Genomic DNA, 20,449 nt, shown 5'->3' on the forward strand with positions numbered 1-20,449 from the left:
ACTCATCCCCTGTAGCCCTGGCATCAGCCTAGTTACTCTTCTCTGGACCTTTTCTAGTGCTGCTATGTCCTTTTTGTAGCCTGAAGACCAAAACTGCACATAGTACTTCAGATGAGGTCTCACCAGTGCATTACAAAGGTTGAGCAGAACCTCCTTGAACATGTACTCCACACATCAGGGCGCTATATAACCTAACATTCTGTTAGCCTTCTTAATGGCTTCTGAACACTGTCTGGAAGTCGATAGCTTAGAGTCCACTATGACTCCTAAATCCTTCTCATAAGAGAGTACTTTTGATTTTGCGACTGCCCATTGTGTATTCAAACCTAACATTTTTACTTCCTATGTGTAATACTTTACATTTACTGACATTAAATTTCATCTGCCACAAATTTGCCCAAGCCTGTATGCTATCCAAGTCCTTATGTAATGATATAACGGATTCCAAATTATCTGCTAATCCACCTATCTTGGTATCATCTGCAAACTTAACCAGCTTGTTACTTATATTCCTATCTAAATTATTTATATATATTAAAAATAGCAGCGGCCCTAGCACTGACCCCTGTGGAACACCACTCTTAACATCGACCAATTCTGATGAGGTTCCTCACACCATCACCCTCTGCTTCCTGTGTCTGAGCCAATTCTGCACCCATTTAAAAACATCACCCTGAACTCCCACATCTTTTAGTTTGATGCCCAGCCTCTCATGTGGCACCTTATCAAATGCTTTCTAAAAATCAAGATAAATAATATCATATGCTCCACTTTGATCATATCCTTTTGTTGCCTCCTCATGATCACACATCATTATATTTTTAATTATTTATTGTCACATTTCACAATACATTTATTTATTTGCATATTTATTTGTTACATTGTTTCCAAAATATTTATACATATATGAGTTCTGCTACACAAGACTCTGATATCATAGTGCCATACCATTTTCTAAGTCTGTTTAATCCAGAGTAGGGTCGTGGGTTTTATCATAATAGTTATTTTCAAATAATGAAAACAAATTGTTGAAGAAGACAGATGTTCATTGAAATTCCCTGTGGAAAAAGTATTGTTTGATTGAATATGTAAAAGGTTATGGGCGCAATTAAACAAATGGTTATCCTTGTGCTGTGTTGTCATATATTAATGCACTTCTTTTATTGGTTGGTTTCAGATCTCAGTTCCCTTCCCGAGAGCATGGGTGCCACAGGTCCACTCCCACAAGCGGCATACAGTAGCTGGCAGAGCCCAATTACCCAGCAGTCACCTCCATCCCAGCAGGAGTTCTTCTTCCCATCAACTGAGGAGTATTTCTCTAGCCTTTGCCATGCCGACTTCAGCGGCGTTTCAGACTGCAGTGTGCCAATGACCAGCAGCTATGCCCACACATCAACTGAAGAGACGTATACCGGAATGGTGTCAATGCACAGTAATTTTGTAAGTTCTGGCATGAAATATTTTTGCTGACTTTGAGTCAACATGTCATCAATATTGCATTTAAAATGTAGAGGCAGACAAATAATATTCAGCTTTAATAAACAGCCATTGCACATTTACAAGAGCTAAAGTAGATTAACTCTCAAGTACATCACACTAGTACAGTACTATACATTTGAAATGTGCGAAACGAAAGACATTAGCAAGAATCTTTATTTTATTTGGATAATGGTGTGTAGCTTAAAATGTGAAGAACACACAGAGGCAAATAAAATAGTAGCTTGGTGCAAGTGGCTTGAAGAATATCCTGAATTATTAGTAGCCTTAGTTATGCTTAAAGTAAATTAGCCATAGCAGTATAAGTGAGCTGTTCACTGAAGACCAAATTCCTAAAACTGGCATGAGGTCAATTTTGAATTGTATGGTAGATTGGGTGATTGGTTGGTTAGTCAGGTGATTGATTGATTGATTAATTAATAATTTTGAGTAAGCTTTGAGAATAAAGAACTAAGGTTATGTACAGTATGAACATTTTTTCATTTTATTCTGTATATCTTATTCTAAGAAAACATACCCTCAAAAATGGACTGAGGGAGTTTCAGAGATGTTTTCTTCATTTAGATTTTGTTTGGTATAAAGTAGCGCTTAGTGGTTTCATCACATACTGTATAAGATAGATAGATAGATAGATAGATAGATAGATAGATAGATAGATAGATAGATAGATAGATAGATAGATAGATAGATAGATAGATAGATAGATAGATAGATAGATAGATAGATAGATAGATAGATAGATAGATAACATACTACATAACAGATGGATGGATGGATTCACGAATATTAGTTTATTTGTCCCAAGGAGAAATGTATCTTTTAAAGAAGTTCAAGAAATGTAGAAACCTCTGTCACAGAAATGACCATAAGACATTGCAAAGGTTTGGGCCAGCCACCCGTATAATTGTTCCCGGCTGCAAAACTGATTCTTGAGCAAAGACATGTTCATTCAACTGAGTCCAAAACAGAACTGATTCTCTTCAGGCAATATGGAGGCTTTAAAGGCCAGCGAAGGAAGTGATGTTATCAGCACCAGAACTGGAAGGGACGTCATTGGCTGCCCCAGAGCTGGGCGGGATTTCCCTAGAATGGTCTGCAAAAGATTGAGAGGGAAAATTAGTGCATTTCGCCACCCCCTGGTCTGGCATGGAATCACATGTATTCAAGCCCTTTAGTTGTTTCCAAAACACACGTGTGTGACACCTCCTTCAAACAAAAACTGTGTGGTCTTCATGCAGTTTTGAATTATTTCAACTATATATAAATTGATCTGAGACCTTTCATTGTTATTACATTAAATTTTATGTAGGGTTATGTAGGGTTTACATGTTTTGTAATTACACGTTAGAAATGGTGCTACATACTGCATTACATGCTTTTAAGTATCACACAATAAGTGTTTTCGTGCCTCATTTATTACGTAACTTGTTGCTCTCTTCTTGGTGATTTGGATTAATTAAAAAAATGTAACAGCTGATACGATGACACACTTTCATTGTCTTACTTCTCATCCTTATTTCTTATTGCCATCTGTGATCTTTTCTACTTTTCTAAATGTATTAATTTAAGACTAAAAACAAAGGATGTTTAGAGACCAGCACTGTGGCACATCTTTTAGGATTTGCCCTCATAGTTTCAGGTTTGGTTCTTTGTTTGCATTGGTTTCCTGTGTTTGCTTTCTCCAGATACTCTTGTCTTCTTTATCATCCAGATGATATGATGCTTTGGTTAAAACATAGTTCTTGACTGGTTTGGTTTGAGAGACAGGGCCCTTGATGTTATTGGGAAAGTCTGAGCTAATGACAACCCTGTAATGTAATAAGCAGGTCTAGAATATGAATTGTTAAATGGAGTCTCCCAAAAATTCCCCTCACAGATGTCTGGATTTAATTTACTCCTAAGTATAAATGGACTCCACCTATTTATACATACAGTATGAAACATTTTTATCTATGCATTTTATATACATACATAAACAAACACTTTTAAACCAATTCAGGGTAGCGAGGGGCCTGAACCTATTCCAACTGCAGTGGACCTTATTCCACCACCACTATGGCAGTAAACCAACCTTAGAAAGCGAACACTAGTCGGTTATTGGGCATACATACATACACATTCACACTAGTGCCAGTTTTAAATTTTAATTTGACCATCCTGGTTTTGGGAGTATGGAAGGAAAACCAGAGTATCCAGAGTAAAATCCATAATGACATGAGAAGAACATCCATACAGACAGCAACCAGCACTGGGGTTCAAATCCTGGACATTGGATTTTTGAGGCAGCTGCAGTTACGTGCATGCCACCACGCCATGCTAGAATTTTAACATACTGCATCATCTATATGGCAGCATGGTGAAAGTGTGGGAAGGGTAGTTGGCACTAATGTTTTATGGTTCCTCAAACTCTATAATGAAGTAAATCCATTCAGAAAATGAGTGTATGTTTAGAACTGAATTGAATATGCAAGTTTATAGAAGGATGCCTGTTTGTTCATTTTGTTCACTTACAAGGGAGTGGGAGGTCAGAGCCTGTGCTGGCAGCACTGGCAAGACAGAAGGAGACCGTTTGTCATAGTGCACTCTCGTGCACACCCTCAGACTCGCTCATGCCTGGACAATTCAAAATAACAAAAGGAGAAAAAGTTGAAAACCCCACATAGATACAGTGAGAACTCATAAACTCCATATAGTCTTGTCTCTACTCTCTCTATAGCAATAATAAATATCATGTTAAAATACAATGAAGTATTCTAATTAATAAAACAGAGCTCAATATTGAAAAATGATTTGTTAAATTGTTGTTTTGGCAAGTCGTTAATATTGGTTTGTAAACATGTATGTAGCAAAAATTAACTTCTCAAGAGCAATAATGTCTAATATCACCTCAACAATGACTGAAACAAAGCAAGAAAGAGGTGAAATCGATGACTAGTGACTGTCCCTCGGGCATGGCTGTGTTGTTAACCATGGTGTTTTCTTTCAACCTTCAGCCATCTGAAAGTTCCTTGCAAGGTTCTTTTGCCTCATTTGGACTTATGGCACCCCACCAAACCCCTTATCACTGGAATCCCTCTGTAGTTGGACAGTACCAGACTACTGGTGGCCTTCACATTTTTGGGACATCTCATGTGCAGATGGATGCCGGTCAGCTGGAAACAGCCAGAATGTTTATTCAGAAGATGGATATCAGTAAGAAACTTTGGCAGGATGAAGATGGTGACACGTAAGTCAGCTGATAACAGGGTAGTCCTACGGTATAAGGGGATTGAAGTCTTACTGACATATTTGCATGACAATCATACACTAATTAGCCCCTTTTACACTGTTGTACTGTATTTTCTTTAATTAACCAACATAGGTACATGAATAGGTTAGCATGCTGTCTCACAGATCTGGAGGTGAATGTGAATGCCACACTTGCTCCTGATCTCTGTTAAGTTTTCATGTTCTCTCTTTTGTGTAACTTTTGTTTGTTTGCTCCAGTTTATCTGCCATGTCACCAAAGGTGTCTATGTTGACATATCTGACAATTCTCACTCAGCCTTGTTAATGTGAGTGTGTAATGTGATTGTCTGATCCCTTGTTCACTCTATGAACTCTCTAGTACTGCTGGAATAAACTCTGCTCTCCACGCTTCTCCTCCTTTCATCCTAAATCTAAGGATCCAATTGAAGAAACCATTTAAACCCATCGTGTTTATTTTGCCGAAACATCGTCCATTCAAAATTTTTTTCAAAATCTCAAAGGTGTTGAGTTCAGCTTTATTCTTGATTGTTTGGTTTGTTTTAAAATTTTCCTGTATTTCCCTTTGCTCCTTTTGGGACATTTTGTATTGATTTTGAGGTTTTGTTGGGTAACTCATTTCTATAGTTTATTTTTTTGTTTTAATGTATACAGTAATCCCTCCTCCATCGCGGGGGTTGCGTTCCAGAGCCACCCGCGAAATAAGAAAATCCGCGAAGTAGAAACCATATGTTTATATGGTTATTTTTATATTGTCATGCTTGGGTCACAGATTTGCGCAGAAACACAGGAGGTTGTAGAGAGACAGGAACGTTATTCAAACACTGCAAACAAACATTTGTCTCTTTTTCAAAAGTTTAAACTGTGCTCCATAACAAGACAGAGATGACAGTTCAGTCTCACAATTAAAAGAATGCAAACATATCTTCCTCTTCAAAGGAGCAAATAAATCAATATGGCTGTTTGGCTTGTAAGTATGCGAAGCACCGCGGCACAAAGCTGTTGAAGGCGGCAGCTCACACCCCCTCCGTCAGGAGCAGAGAGAGAGAGAGAGAGAGAGAGAGAGAGTTAGAGAGAGATAGAGAGAGACAGATTAAAAAATCAATACGTGCCCTTTGAGCTTTTAAGTATGCGAAGCACCGTGCAGCATACTTAAAAGCTGCACACAGAAGGTAGCAAAGTGAAGATAATCTTTCAGCATTTTTAGACGAGCGTCCGTATCGTCTAGGTGTGCAAACAGCCCCCCTGCTCACACCCCCTACGTCAGGATCACAGATAGTCAGCGCAAGAGACAGAGAAAAGTAAGCTGGGTAGCTTCTCAGCCATATGCCAATAGCATCCCTTGTATGAAATCAACTGGGCAAACCAACTGAGGAAGCATGTACCAGAAATTAAAAGACCCATTGTCCTCAAAAACCCGCGAAGCAGCGAAAAATCCGCGATATATATTTAAATATGCTTACATATAAAATCCGCGATGGAGTGAAGCCGCGAAGGGCGAAGCGCGATATAGCGAGGGATTACTGTAGTTGTTGAATTTATTTAAGTGTTTATTTGGTTTACATGTAGATTTATTTCTGGTTGTTGCGGCATTTGTATTAGAGGACAAATAGACCAGTATTGTCTGGCTCGTGCCATCATAACTGCAGCAGTATACAGGACAATATGGTGCTCTTCCTGTTTATCCAAGATTGTGGATGCATCCAAACTTTCTATCATGTTATCTTTGCTGTTTCATGTTTCTGGCTATTGATTCATTACATTTGTCTTCTGACTATGTTTAGTTTAGTGTTTTAGATTTGGCACATTGATCATTAGCTTTTCCCCAGTTCTGAACTTTGGCTTTTTAATGGACTATATTTAATTTCCTGGTCCTTTATTCCTAAATACTGCCATGTTTCCCATCCCTGGTGGAATAAATCCCAATGTGCTGTGTGAAGGACCATTTTCTGGTTTTGTTCCTGAATGCATTTCTCCTTACTGTCCACATGGTGTACTAGGGTTCTTGATTCTTTATTTAACTATAAACATTTGTCTTGATTGACATTCCCAGCGTTTCTGAGAATTTTGAAGACATGGACATCATACTGCCTTCTGGTGTTACGTCTGGTGTTTTGTGAACTCAAGAGGTTTAATTGCCTTAGCCTGGCAGAGTAGGACATGCCATTGAGTCTTGTGGTACTCTGGCTTAATCTTCTCTGTATAATTTCTAGAGCTGGTATGTGCTTTTTGACTGTAACCTTACAAAATGCTGCAGATGTGGCCTCACTAGTGCACTTTAGACTTTGAGCACTGTGTCTCTTAAAAGTGTTTCATCAATGTAAATAATGGATTATAGGGTTCAAAAATGGTATAACAAACAGCAACCACCCTCAAACACACACAAGACTCTCTAAAAAGAAGAAAAAGTTCTGACTTAAGATAAGCGAGCAGTCACAATGCAGCATAATAAAGGCGTATTGCCGAAGGTATGAAGGAGGAGCCCCAGTCGTATTTCTTGACACACATCTACCAAATAATTTGTTGCTTAAAAGTCCTCCATGCTATTGAGTCATAGAGAGGATGTGCAGCATTGTTCGTAATAACCCTCAGTTTATCTTCTCTTCTCCACTACTACTTTCAACGGATTGAGAATGCATCCCATAACTGAGTCAGCCTGGTAATTCAGTAGGCCTCTTCTGAAGTGATGTTACATGCCCGGTAAACAACCAGAGTGTAGACGATGGCTCTGGTCATCACAGAATTGTAGAATGTGTGAAGGATGGCATTACCCCCTCTGTTACTAGCACCAGTCCAGCCTGTTTATAATGTGGACACCCAAGTATAAGTAGCTGTGCACCACCTTCATATCCACTCCCTGAATTGTAACCCAGTGTAGGGGCTCATTGGTCTGCTGAATGTCATTATCCTTGATTTCCTTGATTTTTCTAATGTGGAATTGCTGTAAATTTTCTTTGTATCAACAAGCAAAGTTCTCCACCTGGCTCCTAACCACCGTCTCATCCACATATTAATACACCCTACTAATACAGAATCATCAGAGAATTTCTGCAAATGATATAACCTAATGTTTATAGACCAAGGTGTGCAGGGTGAACAATTATTTTTCTTTATATTGTTCCAGTTTTGCTCAAACATTCTTTAAGACTCTCAGACTGTGCAAGGTCTGTTACTGAAGACGCAAGAGAAATCAAAAAATATTATTGTCACAGTGTTATTAGCTTTGTCCAGGTTGGACTAAGCCTTATAGAGGAAGTACATAGCTGCATATTCCATGCCATAGGCAAACTGCATTGGGTCCAACTGGTGTTTCACTAGAGGAATAATATATTCCAGGACCAACCTCCTGGAGGTCTTCATGATCTGGGATGTAAGGGCTATTGGTCTGTAGTCACCAGGTGAAGAGGGGCCTATCTTCTTTGGAAAGGACATGATACAGGAGGGTTTCTTCTGCAGCAACAGAGCCTCACTGACAGACCGTACAGGTAGCAGAAGACACCATAAACATTTGTCAGCACAGGCTTTAAGTACTTGAGGACTGACACCATCTGATCCCATAGCTTTTCCTGTGTGCTGCCTTCTTAGTTGTCTCCTCGCTTGGTGATCAGTTATGGAGATCTCATACTGATGTTCTGAAGTGAACTCATCAGTGGCCATACCAGTTGAAGTTGTCACAGTAACGTGGGAATGAGAATTTTGTATGCCTTAAATCTTTTTCAGAATTTGTTTCCAATTGGTCAGTGGCACCTATTTTGTATTGATTATTGTTATTATCATGTATTTTTTTGCCTGCCAATGGCACTTAGAGAAGTTCAGTGTTATAATGTATTTTCCAAGGGTTTGTCCAAGTCTTTCAAAATTCTTTTTGTCATGTTTATCAGGGTTTGCTGTCCTTCCATTCTTGGTGTCATACTTTTAATTTCAAAAGTTTAGTTACTTTATCATGATCAATTGCATTTAAATGTCATAGAAAAAGTAAGAGTCTGAACTCAAATCCATGAGGGTTCGTTCTATTGTTATCTACACTGTTTTCTACTCCCCATTGGTAGCTTACCAGCTGTGACATTAATCCACTGCTACATTGCTATACACAACTACTGATTACAAGTAAAGTCTCATCATTTCCTCATCAGCAATATTTAAACTGGAATGAAGAAAATGGAGCTGTTCAGGCCATCAGAAACTGCCATTTCCATTACACATGTCCACATTGCCAGCTAGGCAGAAAAATGTGTGGGACTCCAGGGCTTTTCATTTTGATAAAAATATTTTTTACCGTTTCAACAGAATTCTGCACATCTATACGGCCAAGGGCCTCAGAGAGTACGTCTATGCAGCTGCTGAGATTCTTCGGGATTTGGGAAAACTGGACTGTAAGGAGCACAAAGGGAAGGTGGGTTTGCAAATCATTGTTCTTTTGTCAAGGTTGTTAGAGTCATGCAAACCAGTGTCTTAGGTTTGCTTCACCTTTTGTTACATACTTATTGAAAAAGTGTACATCATTTTGGCTAATGTAGTTCCTTCAGCCAGGGCAGCAGAGTGATTATCACTGCCACCTCACAAGGTCCAGTGGCCTGTCACTACCTGTATGCAGTCGACATGTTCTTCACCTGTCTGAATGGATGCTCCTTCCGGTACTCTGACTTTCTTTTCCAAACGCAAAAAAAAACAGACCTGCATACTAAGTGAAATGACAATTCTAAATTGACCCCACGTAAGGGGGGCCTTTGATGGAGTGGCACCCATATTCTAGGTTGGCTCTTACATTGCATCTGTTGCTGCCTGGAGAGGCCTAGACCGTGTGAATCTCACCTGCACGCTGAAAAATAACGGTTCTTTAGTGGCATTTTATGGTATTTGGTTCCTTCTAGAACAATTTCTGGACAAAGCTCAATTTCATTTTGGGAAGCATTATTTGAAAAACTTCTTAATATGTAGAAAAAGCCAAAATCTTTAATATATGGTAGGCTACCTAGCAGGACACTAACAGATTAAGACCAACTGAACTTTTAAGAAACCCTGTGTTACTGTGAGTATGCAGCGAGAGTCCCTTGAAATTCATAACCCATTGATATTTCACAAATCTGTTATAATTTATTTATGGTTATTTAATGTGTGAGCCTATTACAGATCTAAATAAATAAAGGGCCTTTCTGGAACTTTCATGTGGATGGATCTTTAAGGATCCAAATTAGGGTTCCCCTATGGCATCGCTCTGAAGAACCACTCTGGCACCTTTATTTTTAAGAAGGTGGATGAAACAGATTTGAAAATGTTATATTTACAGTACATTAATAAATGTCTCCACAAAATCATGCATGAAACTGACCCACTGTATGCTTCTTTCCATTGAATGTTTTCCTTTTTTAAAATTTTATTCCAATTCACGGTCTATTGTGATTGTTTGTCTCTGGTTGAATGACTTTTTTCATGAATAAAATTCATGACTGTGCATTTTACCACTGGCATAACTATACTTGGCATTTGGTGGACATTTTAACACAGTTTTTCATGTGTAAATTCAGGAAAAGTGACAGCAGATTCATATGAATCTTTTTTTAATTAGCATTTTTTAAATATTTTTTTTATTTAAAATGTCCCTGTGATATAATGGTGCCCTGTCTAGGGCTGCTGCCTGTCTTGTACCCTGTGCGGTCAGACTTGGCCCTCATGGCCCTTAGGTAGGTTTGAGATTGAGAAGAGATAAGAACATTTTTAATTTTCAGTACTGTATACAGTAATTTCAAATTATACAAATATGTAAATTCTTAAGCCAGTGCAGGGGTCAGTCCCAGAGGACTATAGATGCTACAGATTTTTGTTCCAATTCAATTTCAGCTTATGTATTGTTGTCAAAGCACTTACTGTTCATGCAGCATTTTTATAATTAACTTTAGTGGTCTCTCTTGTCAAGATTCCCCACCCTTAATTGTTTATTTTAATCTTAAACAGCTGGATTCACCGTTTTTAATGGCTCCATATTAGAAATAAGATGCAAATAATGAACACCCAGTACTCTGTCTAAACTGTATTCATTCCCAGCTGTGTGTATTCATATTGAACAGTCTAGTTTAATAAAATATTTGTAAGGAAATCAAATGGAAAGGGAAGGACTGAAAATTCCTGAACAACTTAAGGCTACGAATCATTTGAAAAGAGAAAAATCAACAGTATAAGAATGAACAGACATGGTGGAAATGAAAATACCAACAATCTGTTAAAATAAAACAGAACTGTTATTACCAAGGATTTGTTTCTAATTAGGCAATCGGCCTCCCGGACTGTCTTGAACGTGTTGTATTGTGTTAGCTTCTATTCGTTGTAGTTACTGTGCAATTTTCAAATTGCCTTTAGTTTTTGGTTTACCCTCATACATTGTTCTGGACCTTACTTTCAGGAACAGAAATCTCTGGTGACAGAGAAGTGTCTCATACAATGAATTACTGCGTTGATATTATGGATGGATGGATGGATATTAACTAACTACCTCATAAATATCTACAAAAGAGAGCAGGGTGAAGGGTGAACATTGGGCTTAAGGAAGTCTGTGCTGCATCTCAGCCCTGTCTGGTAGCTCTCACAGACTAGTTCGTCTTCAGCTACTTGTGCTAAACCAGTTAAACATTGATGAAGACTGATAGAGGGTGAAAGCCTGATGAGTAGTAACTTGCCCAGCATTTCTAAGTTTTCTGGTGCCTCTAAGCTGGAAGTGGGAAAAAAAGTGACATGCAGAAATTATATATGGCATTTTTTTAATGGACTTGTGGAACGTGGGCATGCTATGGTGACACCCCATAATCAAGACAAAAGGTACAAAACAAACGAAAGTAAAACACTTAGTACATTTCAGAACACATTGGTATGCATCTGTGTGAGTCTGATGGTAATGATGGTAAATTCAATTTAGATAATTAGAGGGAAAGTAAAGCAGACTAGCATAACGGAGAAACCTCCCTCTGTCACACAGCTCCCCTTTTAGTGTCTGGTTAGTGGGTGACCCTGAGTTATCATGATGTGTTTGGCTGTTTGATTGCGTCATGTTATGTGATGGCCAGTGTTTCTCATGTTTGAGCTTCCACTCACCTTATATTCTAAATTATGGACACAATAGCGAGAAATGGATAAAAAATGACAATATTTAATTCAAGTTACTGTTGATTTATTGGACCTGTTATTTGATGTTTCTGAAAAAGCACAGTCATTTTTTTTTCTAATGCATATAAGAGGAGAACGTCTGTCCTGCTAATAGTCCATGATTCATTTCTTTTTTTATTTTCTTCATGTCTTAGACTCCTTTGCTCGTAGCTGCTACTGCAAACCATCCATTCATTGTTCAGGACTTGCTGTCTTTGGGCTCAGACGTGAATGCTTGTGACATCAAGGGGCAAACCGCACTCCACCTTGCTGCCACATATGGCTTTCCGACAGTCATTCAGGTACGATAAAGTATGAGAGTCGGGGACACTGATGTCAATTTCTGACCATTTGGGTCCGGTGAAACCCTTCATGGCACAGAGCACGTAAAATGTTCTAGATAAGGGTTGCAAAAATAAGATAAGCTCTGGGTTTTTATTGCTCTTCTGCAGTTATTATTAGGAAGAGTCCAAGAAACTAAGATATTGTATTAAAATGGATGTATTTATTGAATTTTTTTTTTTCTAGGCGATTCTTTCTACAAGTGTAAATGTTAACTTGGAAGCTCGTAATTTTGAAGGTAGGTCTGAATTTCACTTTTGTGTTAAAGAAAATCAAATAAAGATCCAAAATCTTAAAATGCTAATTTTCAGTACACAGAATCAATTTCTAGTTTAACATACTGAGTTGATCAGTGGCTTTTTTGTTTTGTGTTTTCTTAATTTCTCTCTTTTCTTAAACTGCCAGGTCTGACTCCACTGCACTGTGCTGTCATTTCACACAGCTCTTCCATGAAGATGCTGGCTTCACAAGATCCAGGTCAACAAACTGACACAAGCCTTGAAACTCAAGCCCATGATAAGCTGACCTGTATTCAGCTGCTTCTGCAATATGGAGCATCTACATTTAGCCAGGTAAGAGACAGTGAACAGCACCAAAAAAATCACAATGCTTCTGTTCCTGTGATAGCTTTTTCAATCAGTTGGTTCCATTGCACCATCCTCATGATGAGCAGTTGACTAAAATGGGTGGATTTTAATCATGTAAGAGCATAGTGTTTGGAATCCATTCTATTTAACTTATTTACAGTGCATCCAGAAAGTATTCACAGCACATCACTTTTTCCACCTTTTGTTATGTTACAGCCTTATTCCAAAATGGATTAAATTCATTTTTTTCCTCAGAATTCTACACACAACACCCCATAATGACAACATGAAAAAAGTTCACTTGAGGTTTTTGCAAATTTATTAAAAATACAAAAACTGAGAAATCACATGTACATTGAGCCTTTGCTCAATACTTTGTCGATGCACCTTTGGCAGCAATTACAGCCTCAAGTCTTGTTGAATATGATGCCACAAGCTTGGCACACCTATCCTTGGCCAGTTTGGCCCATTCCTCTTTGCAGCACCTCTCAAGCTCCATCAGGTTGGATGGGAAGCGTCGGTGCACAGCCATTTTAAGATCTCTCCAGAGATGTTCAATCGGATTCAAGTCTGGGTTCTGGCTGGGCCACTCAAGGACATTCACAGAGTTGTCCTGAAGCCACTCCTTTGATATCTTGGCTGTGTGCTTAGGGTCGTTGTCCTGCTGAAAGATGAACCGTCGCCCCAGTCTGAGGTCAAGAGCGCTTTGGAGCAGGTTTTCATCCAGGATGTCTCTGTACATTGCTGCAGTCATCCTTCCCTTTATCCTGACTAGTCTCCAAGTTCCTGCTGCTGAAAAAAATCCCTACAGCATGATGCTTCCACCACCATGCTTCATTATAGGGATGGTGCCAGGTTTCCTCCAAACGTGACGCCTGGCATTCACACCAAAGAGTTCAATCTTTGTCTCATCAGACCAGAGAATTTTCTTTCTCATGGTCCGAGAGTCCTTCAGGTGCCTTTTGGCAAACTCCAGGCAGGCTGCCATGTGCCTTTTGCTAAGGAGTGGCTTCCGTCTGGCCACTCTACCATACAGGCCTGATTGGTGGATTGCTGCAGAGATGGTTGTCCTTCTGGAAGGTTCTCCTCTCTCCACAGAGGACCTCTGAAGCTCTGACAGAGTGACCATCGGGTTCTTGGTCACCTCCCTGACTAAGGCCCTTCTCCCCCAATCACTCAGTTTAGATGGCCGGCCAGCTCTAGGAAGAGTCCTGGTGGTTTCAAACTTCTTCCACTTACGGATGATGGAGGCCACTGTGCTCATTGGGACCTTCAAAGCAGCAGAAATTTTTCTGTAACCTTCCCCAGATATGTGCCTCGAGACAATCCTGTCTCGGAGGTCTACAGACAATTCCTTTGACTTCATGCTTGGTTTGTGCTCAGACATGAACTGTCAACTGTGGGACCTTATATAGACAGGTGTGTGCCTTTCCAAATCATGTCCAATCAACTGAATTTACCACAGGTGGAGTCCAATTAAGCTGCAGAAACATCTCAAGGATGATCAGGGGAAACAGGATGCACCTGAGCTCAATTTTGAGCTTCACGGGAAAGGCTGTGAATACTTATGTACATGTGCTTTCTCAGTTTTTTTATTTTTAATAAATTTGCAAAAACCTCAAGTAAACTTTTTTCACGTTGTCATTATGGGGTGTTGTGTGTAGAACTCTGAGGAAAAAAATGAATTTAATCCATTTTGGAATAAGGCTGTAACATAACAAAATGTGGAAAAAGTGATGCGCTGTGAATACTTTCCGGATGCACAGTATATACTGTGTTTCCTGCAAGCAGGGTCTATCACTTCCTCGGATCAGTTGTCCTTTTGTAATATCAGCAGTATCTGTTAGTATTATGCCCTCTCGGGAACTGATACAAAGCCAAAAAATAATTTTTAATTAGATATATAATTTGTATGGATATACATACAGTATGTGCTCATATGTCTTTTTAGTTTCTTTTATAAAAAAGAAAAGATGATGTTAGCATTTCTGAATCTGCATTTTTTACTTTCTCATATGCAAAGTATAGGGAAAGTATTGGAATCATCCAAAAATTCCATTTCCAGATTTTGATGTATCTCGACGTTTTAGACCTCCCTGAGTGCGAAAATAGCATTTTTGGAATTATGTCTGTGTGTCTGTCTGTGTGTGTGAGTTTGTGTGTGTGTGTGTATAAACACGATAACTTAAGTATGCTTTCACTTAGGTCAAACAAATTTTGCATACAAGTATTAGATACAAAACGTTGATTTCTATCAACTTTTGGGCTAAATAGAAGTGGTACTTTACTTTTTATTCATGTAGCTGCAGAGTACGATTTATTCAACTTTACTTTTAGAATAATTGTTCAATATATTATTAATTTGATTTGATTTGTTGTTGATGGTTCTATAATGTACATAATATAAAAATATAATCATTGTCTTGCAGTTTACTCCTCAAATATCCATCTCCATGTCTGAGTATATAAAAAGTCTAGGTGGAAACCACTCCCGATTTTTCAGTCAAAATATCCAAATGCTTTTGCTAAAGAAAAGAGCATGTTGGAATTATTAAGAAATGCCTGACAGCATTTACATTTGCATTATAGCAACTACTTGATTGATCTCTTGTTTCACACAAATGAAGAATAACTCTGCCTGCTTCAGTTAATACATCTTAACATTTGCAAGGATATGTTAGTTTCACCAGTGTGTGGTGAGTGAATATTTTATGAAAAAGAAAATCCCTATGGTTGACATTCATGAATGGCTTTAATGTATATAAGGAAGAGCCTTCATTGTTAGGTAATCTGTAATATATGTTGAAGACAAAAAAACATCATTTATTAACCCAAAGTGGGAACAGCAAATGTCTTGTACCATAAGAAACAAAATAAAATCAGTGACATCATCAGATTAGCTTGGCAAAGGAAGCCTCACTTGCCCTGGACATGAAGAGGATCAACAGACTAATAGTTTTTTTCTCAGTTCTGTATTTCAGTGTTTCCCAACATTTTTTCTGTGGCGACACACTGTTTGTAACCATAAAAATTCCATGGCACACCTCTTTTCTACTATCCAAGAAACATGAAATCCCATACATATGGTCAACTGTCTGAAGGGGCGGAACTACTAGAGAAGCCGGCAAAAAAGCAGCTCCGAGATATCCGAGACCACTTAGTGAGCACTTTGGACATGTTTCCCAGCTATTTCATTCCTTTACCTGCTCCTCTTTGCCCGACTCCACTGACCCAAGGTCAGAGGCAACTTGTATACTCTCTATTCCCAGGCTCTGTGAGACTTGCTCTGTAAGACCATACACACAGACAGATGGACTCTACCAGTCAGAAGAAGTGTCTGAGGTGCTCTCTTAGTGCTGTGCCTGCAAAATGGTCATAACAGAACTGCTTTTAAGCCAGCTTCTCCATGTAGTCTTGTCTTCCTTGGGCAGGTCTCAACCACCTGAGGAGTGTTGCTGTCTCAGGAACATACCCAGGGGTGTTATAGTATCATTTCCATAGCACACCTTATTAGCTCTCACAGTGCACCACTGCGCTGGGGCACATGGGTTGAAAAACACTACTGTAGGAGGTGGTTTCTCATGGTTGTTTTTACATGGTTGAACAATGTATGTAAATATTGATAACAAAAGAGATTCTGACTTGTTTCTGACCTCTGAAGAATCAGCGCTCAATTTCTTAAAATGGTGAGTGCTTTGCAGCCACATGAGACTGAGCTATAACAGGTCAGTAATGCCTTTAGATGTCTATACTGAATGGATCAGCATATTTCCGCCTGGACCCAAGAGGCATTAGTTATCCTGATGACCCCATCCTGATGATTTCCAGGCTTGCCTTTGCTTCCCATGAACGAAGACGTCCTAATAGGTGTAGGTCATAAGCTTGCATAGTTTAAGTCCATACTCTTTGTACACACTGCTCATCACTACTACCAGTTGGTTTAGTAAAGTCCTCACATCGGCTGCATCGCAGATGTTCATGGCTTATGGAGGAACAATGAGAATTTAATCAAGCTATCAATGTGAAGGAAATGTTTCAGCTAGGTTTTCATAGGTGATTCTGATAAAGGATCATCAATGAGTCTTGTTACAACCAAAACATTGCAAAAAAATATAGAATAAGTCACTATTTAGTTGAAAAGATAGTTGACAATTTGGAATACCAGAAATTAAACTTTAACCTTCTACAGCAATGGCAAAATACTTCAGTCAACATGGACGTTTTGTACAAAGCTTGGCAACAATATGTAGGTTTCATTGGGCTATAGTAATATACTAGTCTTAGCATCAGTAAAATCAGTAAACTTAATGTGCTCATTACTTAGGTAAATATGGTATGGACCTAAATGGGCTTGTCAATGCAACTTATGTTGATCATGCTACTGCATGTGTGCCAGCTTAACTTATTTTTAACAATAAAGGAATTCAGGAAAGCACGAGAGTTAACAAATTAATTAATAAATAATAATAATAATAATAAATGTCAATGTCCCCCTTATATGTATTTGTTAGAGGCAGATGTCTACACCTGAAATGTGGCAATGCAAAGCCATTAATGAATTGCCACCACAGCTGAACTCCTAATTTTGCTGTTCAGAGTTGAATGAGCTGCTTCTCTGTCTGCAACTTCTGACAGTTCTCTTTATTATGACGCGAACTGTTAATGGGGACTCATTCCACACAACAACCATGAAGTGAGTTCCAGAAAATTAAATAAGAATGCAGTAACACACAATATAACAGCAATCTACAGTCTTGTGTTCCTTTTGCGTTCCCCACTTTTACGGAACGCCGAATGGTGATGTTGGCAAGGTATATATTTGTCAAATGATTAATGCCACCACATTTTATATAATCTTCATATGTATTACTAGAATTACATTTCATGGGCGGCACGGTGGTGCAGTGGTAGCGCTGCTGCCTCGCAGTTAGGAGACCTGGGTTCGCTTCCCGGGTCCTCCCTGTGTGGAGTTTGCATGTTCTCCCCGTGTCTGCGTGGGTTTCCTCTGGGAGCTCCGGTTTCCTCCCACAGTCCAAAGACATGCAGGCTAGGTGGATTGGCAATCCTAAATTGGCCCTAGTGTGTGCTTGGTGTGTGGGTGTGTTTGTGTGTGTCCTGCATTGGGTTGGCACCCTGGATTGGTTCCTGCCTTGTGCCCTGTGTTGGCTGGGATTGGCTCCAGCAGACCCCCGTGACCCTGTGTTCGGATTCAGCGGGTTGGAAAATGGATGGATGGAATGAATTACATTCCTATAGTATCTAGTAGTGTGACCGTCCACCTGATCATGTTCCTTTTCTCACAATTGAACATGTTTAAGTCAATTTTGTTGAATTGGTTTTGGCTCTGGAAAACGGTGTCCAGGTTGCAGTGTAAACCAATTGTGGTGAGACTGGCAAAGATATCAGAAAGCTTTGGAGCCTTTTTGGACATAAGGAGTACACCATTGACGTGATGAGTACTTAATTTATCAGTCTGCCAGAAAGTGGACAAAGCAATGCATTCACAAAATCAAATATTAAAGAGGAGCAACTTTTAGTGACATTGACAAAAAAGAATAAATATTAACACATATGCTGGCTTGACTAATGTATTGTGGGTGACATACACTGTAAAATCATATTTTTGTGTAAAGTCTAGAATACACAAAGCTAAAACTACTGTATATAAAATGTATACACTGTATTCAAATTTTTATTTTCCTCTACCTCACTTGATGCTTGTAATTCATTCTCGCTTCTATAATTATTCTTGGATTTTTATTTTTTTTGATTCCATCTTAGCAGGTCGTTCATGTTTCTTCATTTTATTTTGATAGGATATAAAAAGCAACAAGACAGTACTTCATCTGGCAGTGAAGGAGGGCAATCTGCATCTCGTTCAACATTTGCTGAGCCTCAACATCCCGGATATGTGCAATTTTGTCAATATGAAGGTAAGTCAAAAGTTGTAGTAACAGCAACTGGAGTTTATTTCTTGAAAGGCGTTGAACTGAAGGCATTTTTTTTTTTATGACAGGAACTTAAGAATAAATTAGAACCAGAGAATAAATGTGTTAACTTTTTCCTTTCATGCGTAATACTAGCATATGACTTCATGCGGGCCAGAAGTTCAAGTCTGCATTTCTGTTTCATAACTGAAATCAAAGGTAACATAAAGTTCCATACTGAAGCAAACCACAAGCAAGGCACTTCACTGGTGGCCATCTTTTCTAGTGACTAACAAGACCTTCTTGATGCTGAAACCAGTGCAGCATGAGAGCAGGCAATTAATTATATTAAATGTGACAAACTCCCTCATAAATACAGTAAGCGTTTTATCAAATGATAGATGAAAATAATGCAGAATATGCTCTAGTTATTGTAATTTTAATCTTTTCTAATTGGATGGGGTTTGTCTCCATGACACGTATGCACCTAATCAGGCTCCTGCCTTTAGGTCCTGTCAGATCTGAATAATCAGGGTTGAGAGGGCACAAAGCCTTCCTTCAAGCTTCTAAAATGGAACATGAACTTGGTAACATTCAAAGAAGGATTAAAGCTTCTTTGGAAATGTCTAGTCATCAAGATGTGACTGGGATTTCAGTTCTTAACATATCAACATGTTTGAGACTCATAAGAATGATTTTTGTGTTTGAATGTGGAATTAAATATCTTCTGCAAGTTGTTCTCTTCACCTTTCAGTGATTGTTGATGCACATTTTTAGATACACAGTAGTATTCGCATTATCTGCCCATTTTATAACCGCTTTAAACTTTTCACAGGCACATGGGAACACTGCTCTCCATATGGCTGCTGGTCTCCATGGCCACATTCACCAGGAAGAGATTATACGCCTGCTTCTGAGCCAAGGAGCTGATCCAAGTATCCGTAACCTGGAAAATGATCAGCCAGCTCACCTTCTACAAGCTGGAGAAAGAGGAGAGAAGGTGAGAGCCTAAGAAGGGTTTCTAAGCTGTTGGTGGTCAGATTCATTAAGTTTAGAAAGACAAGACAGTCAAATGCTTTCTATGAATATATAATTAGAATTACATTTATAGTCACCTCAGGCATTAACTAAATTTTGGTCTTACGATGTATTGCATGTAAGGCCATATTAACCTTAATGGCTAAAGGGTTACAGCCCGGGATAATAGCTGCTATGTAAATGTAATATCATTATTATTAGTTTTTGAAATGTAATGTTTAAAGTAAGCATGCAGAAATAACTTATGATTGATTGAGATGTGCCTTTTCAGATTCTGATAGCCTCCTACTCTTTGCACTATTAATTAGTCATCCTCTCCTTCTTCAAAGCTTATCAAATCTAACTTGCTCCTAACAACATCAATCAATAATGTGACATTGGGTCACATAAGTGAACATTTTTGCTGGACCAGCAAAAAAAGGAGTTGAGTTGTAAAATAAAACTCGAAAGGTAACAAGCTCTTTCATAAGCAAATCCAAAAGCAAGTTTGTTGGCATTGGCCAAGCTCTTAACTAGAGCTCATGAGACCACCACAGATATCTGACCTGTCACAACCATATTCTTGCATAGAAAGGAGCAGAAACCAAAGCCTCTGCTAACAGTTATAATGCTGATTTACAATAAGTACTAATAAAGTGATATGATGGAAGCCACCAAAGTAACAAAATGTCTACCAGA

At 38.8% G+C, this 20,449-nt stretch overlaps 1 protein-coding gene across 1 annotated transcript in view; it reads left to right on the top strand.

Annotated features, from left to right (window-relative positions):
• LOC114667970 (NF-kappa-B inhibitor delta) overlaps window positions 1-20,449 on the top strand; it is a 36,690-nt gene that overhangs the window by 13,049 nt on the left and 3,192 nt on the right. The window contains exons 4-11 of the mRNA XM_028823531.2: window positions 1,178-1,440; window positions 4,491-4,723; window positions 9,031-9,136; window positions 12,033-12,179; window positions 12,406-12,457; window positions 12,625-12,791; window positions 18,623-18,739; window positions 19,569-19,733. Of these exons, the coding sequence (XP_028679364.2) occupies window positions 1,178-1,440; window positions 4,491-4,723; window positions 9,031-9,136; window positions 12,033-12,179; window positions 12,406-12,457; window positions 12,625-12,791; window positions 18,623-18,739; window positions 19,569-19,733 (1,250 nt within the window). The remainder of the gene's footprint in view (window positions 1-1,177; window positions 1,441-4,490; window positions 4,724-9,030; window positions 9,137-12,032; window positions 12,180-12,405; window positions 12,458-12,624; window positions 12,792-18,622; window positions 18,740-19,568; window positions 19,734-20,449) is intronic.

This window comes from Erpetoichthys calabaricus, chromosome 17, assembly GCF_900747795.2.
Source record: "Erpetoichthys calabaricus chromosome 17, fErpCal1.3, whole genome shotgun sequence".
In the NCBI taxonomy this organism is placed as follows: domain Eukaryota; kingdom Metazoa; phylum Chordata; class Cladistia; order Polypteriformes; family Polypteridae; genus Erpetoichthys; species Erpetoichthys calabaricus.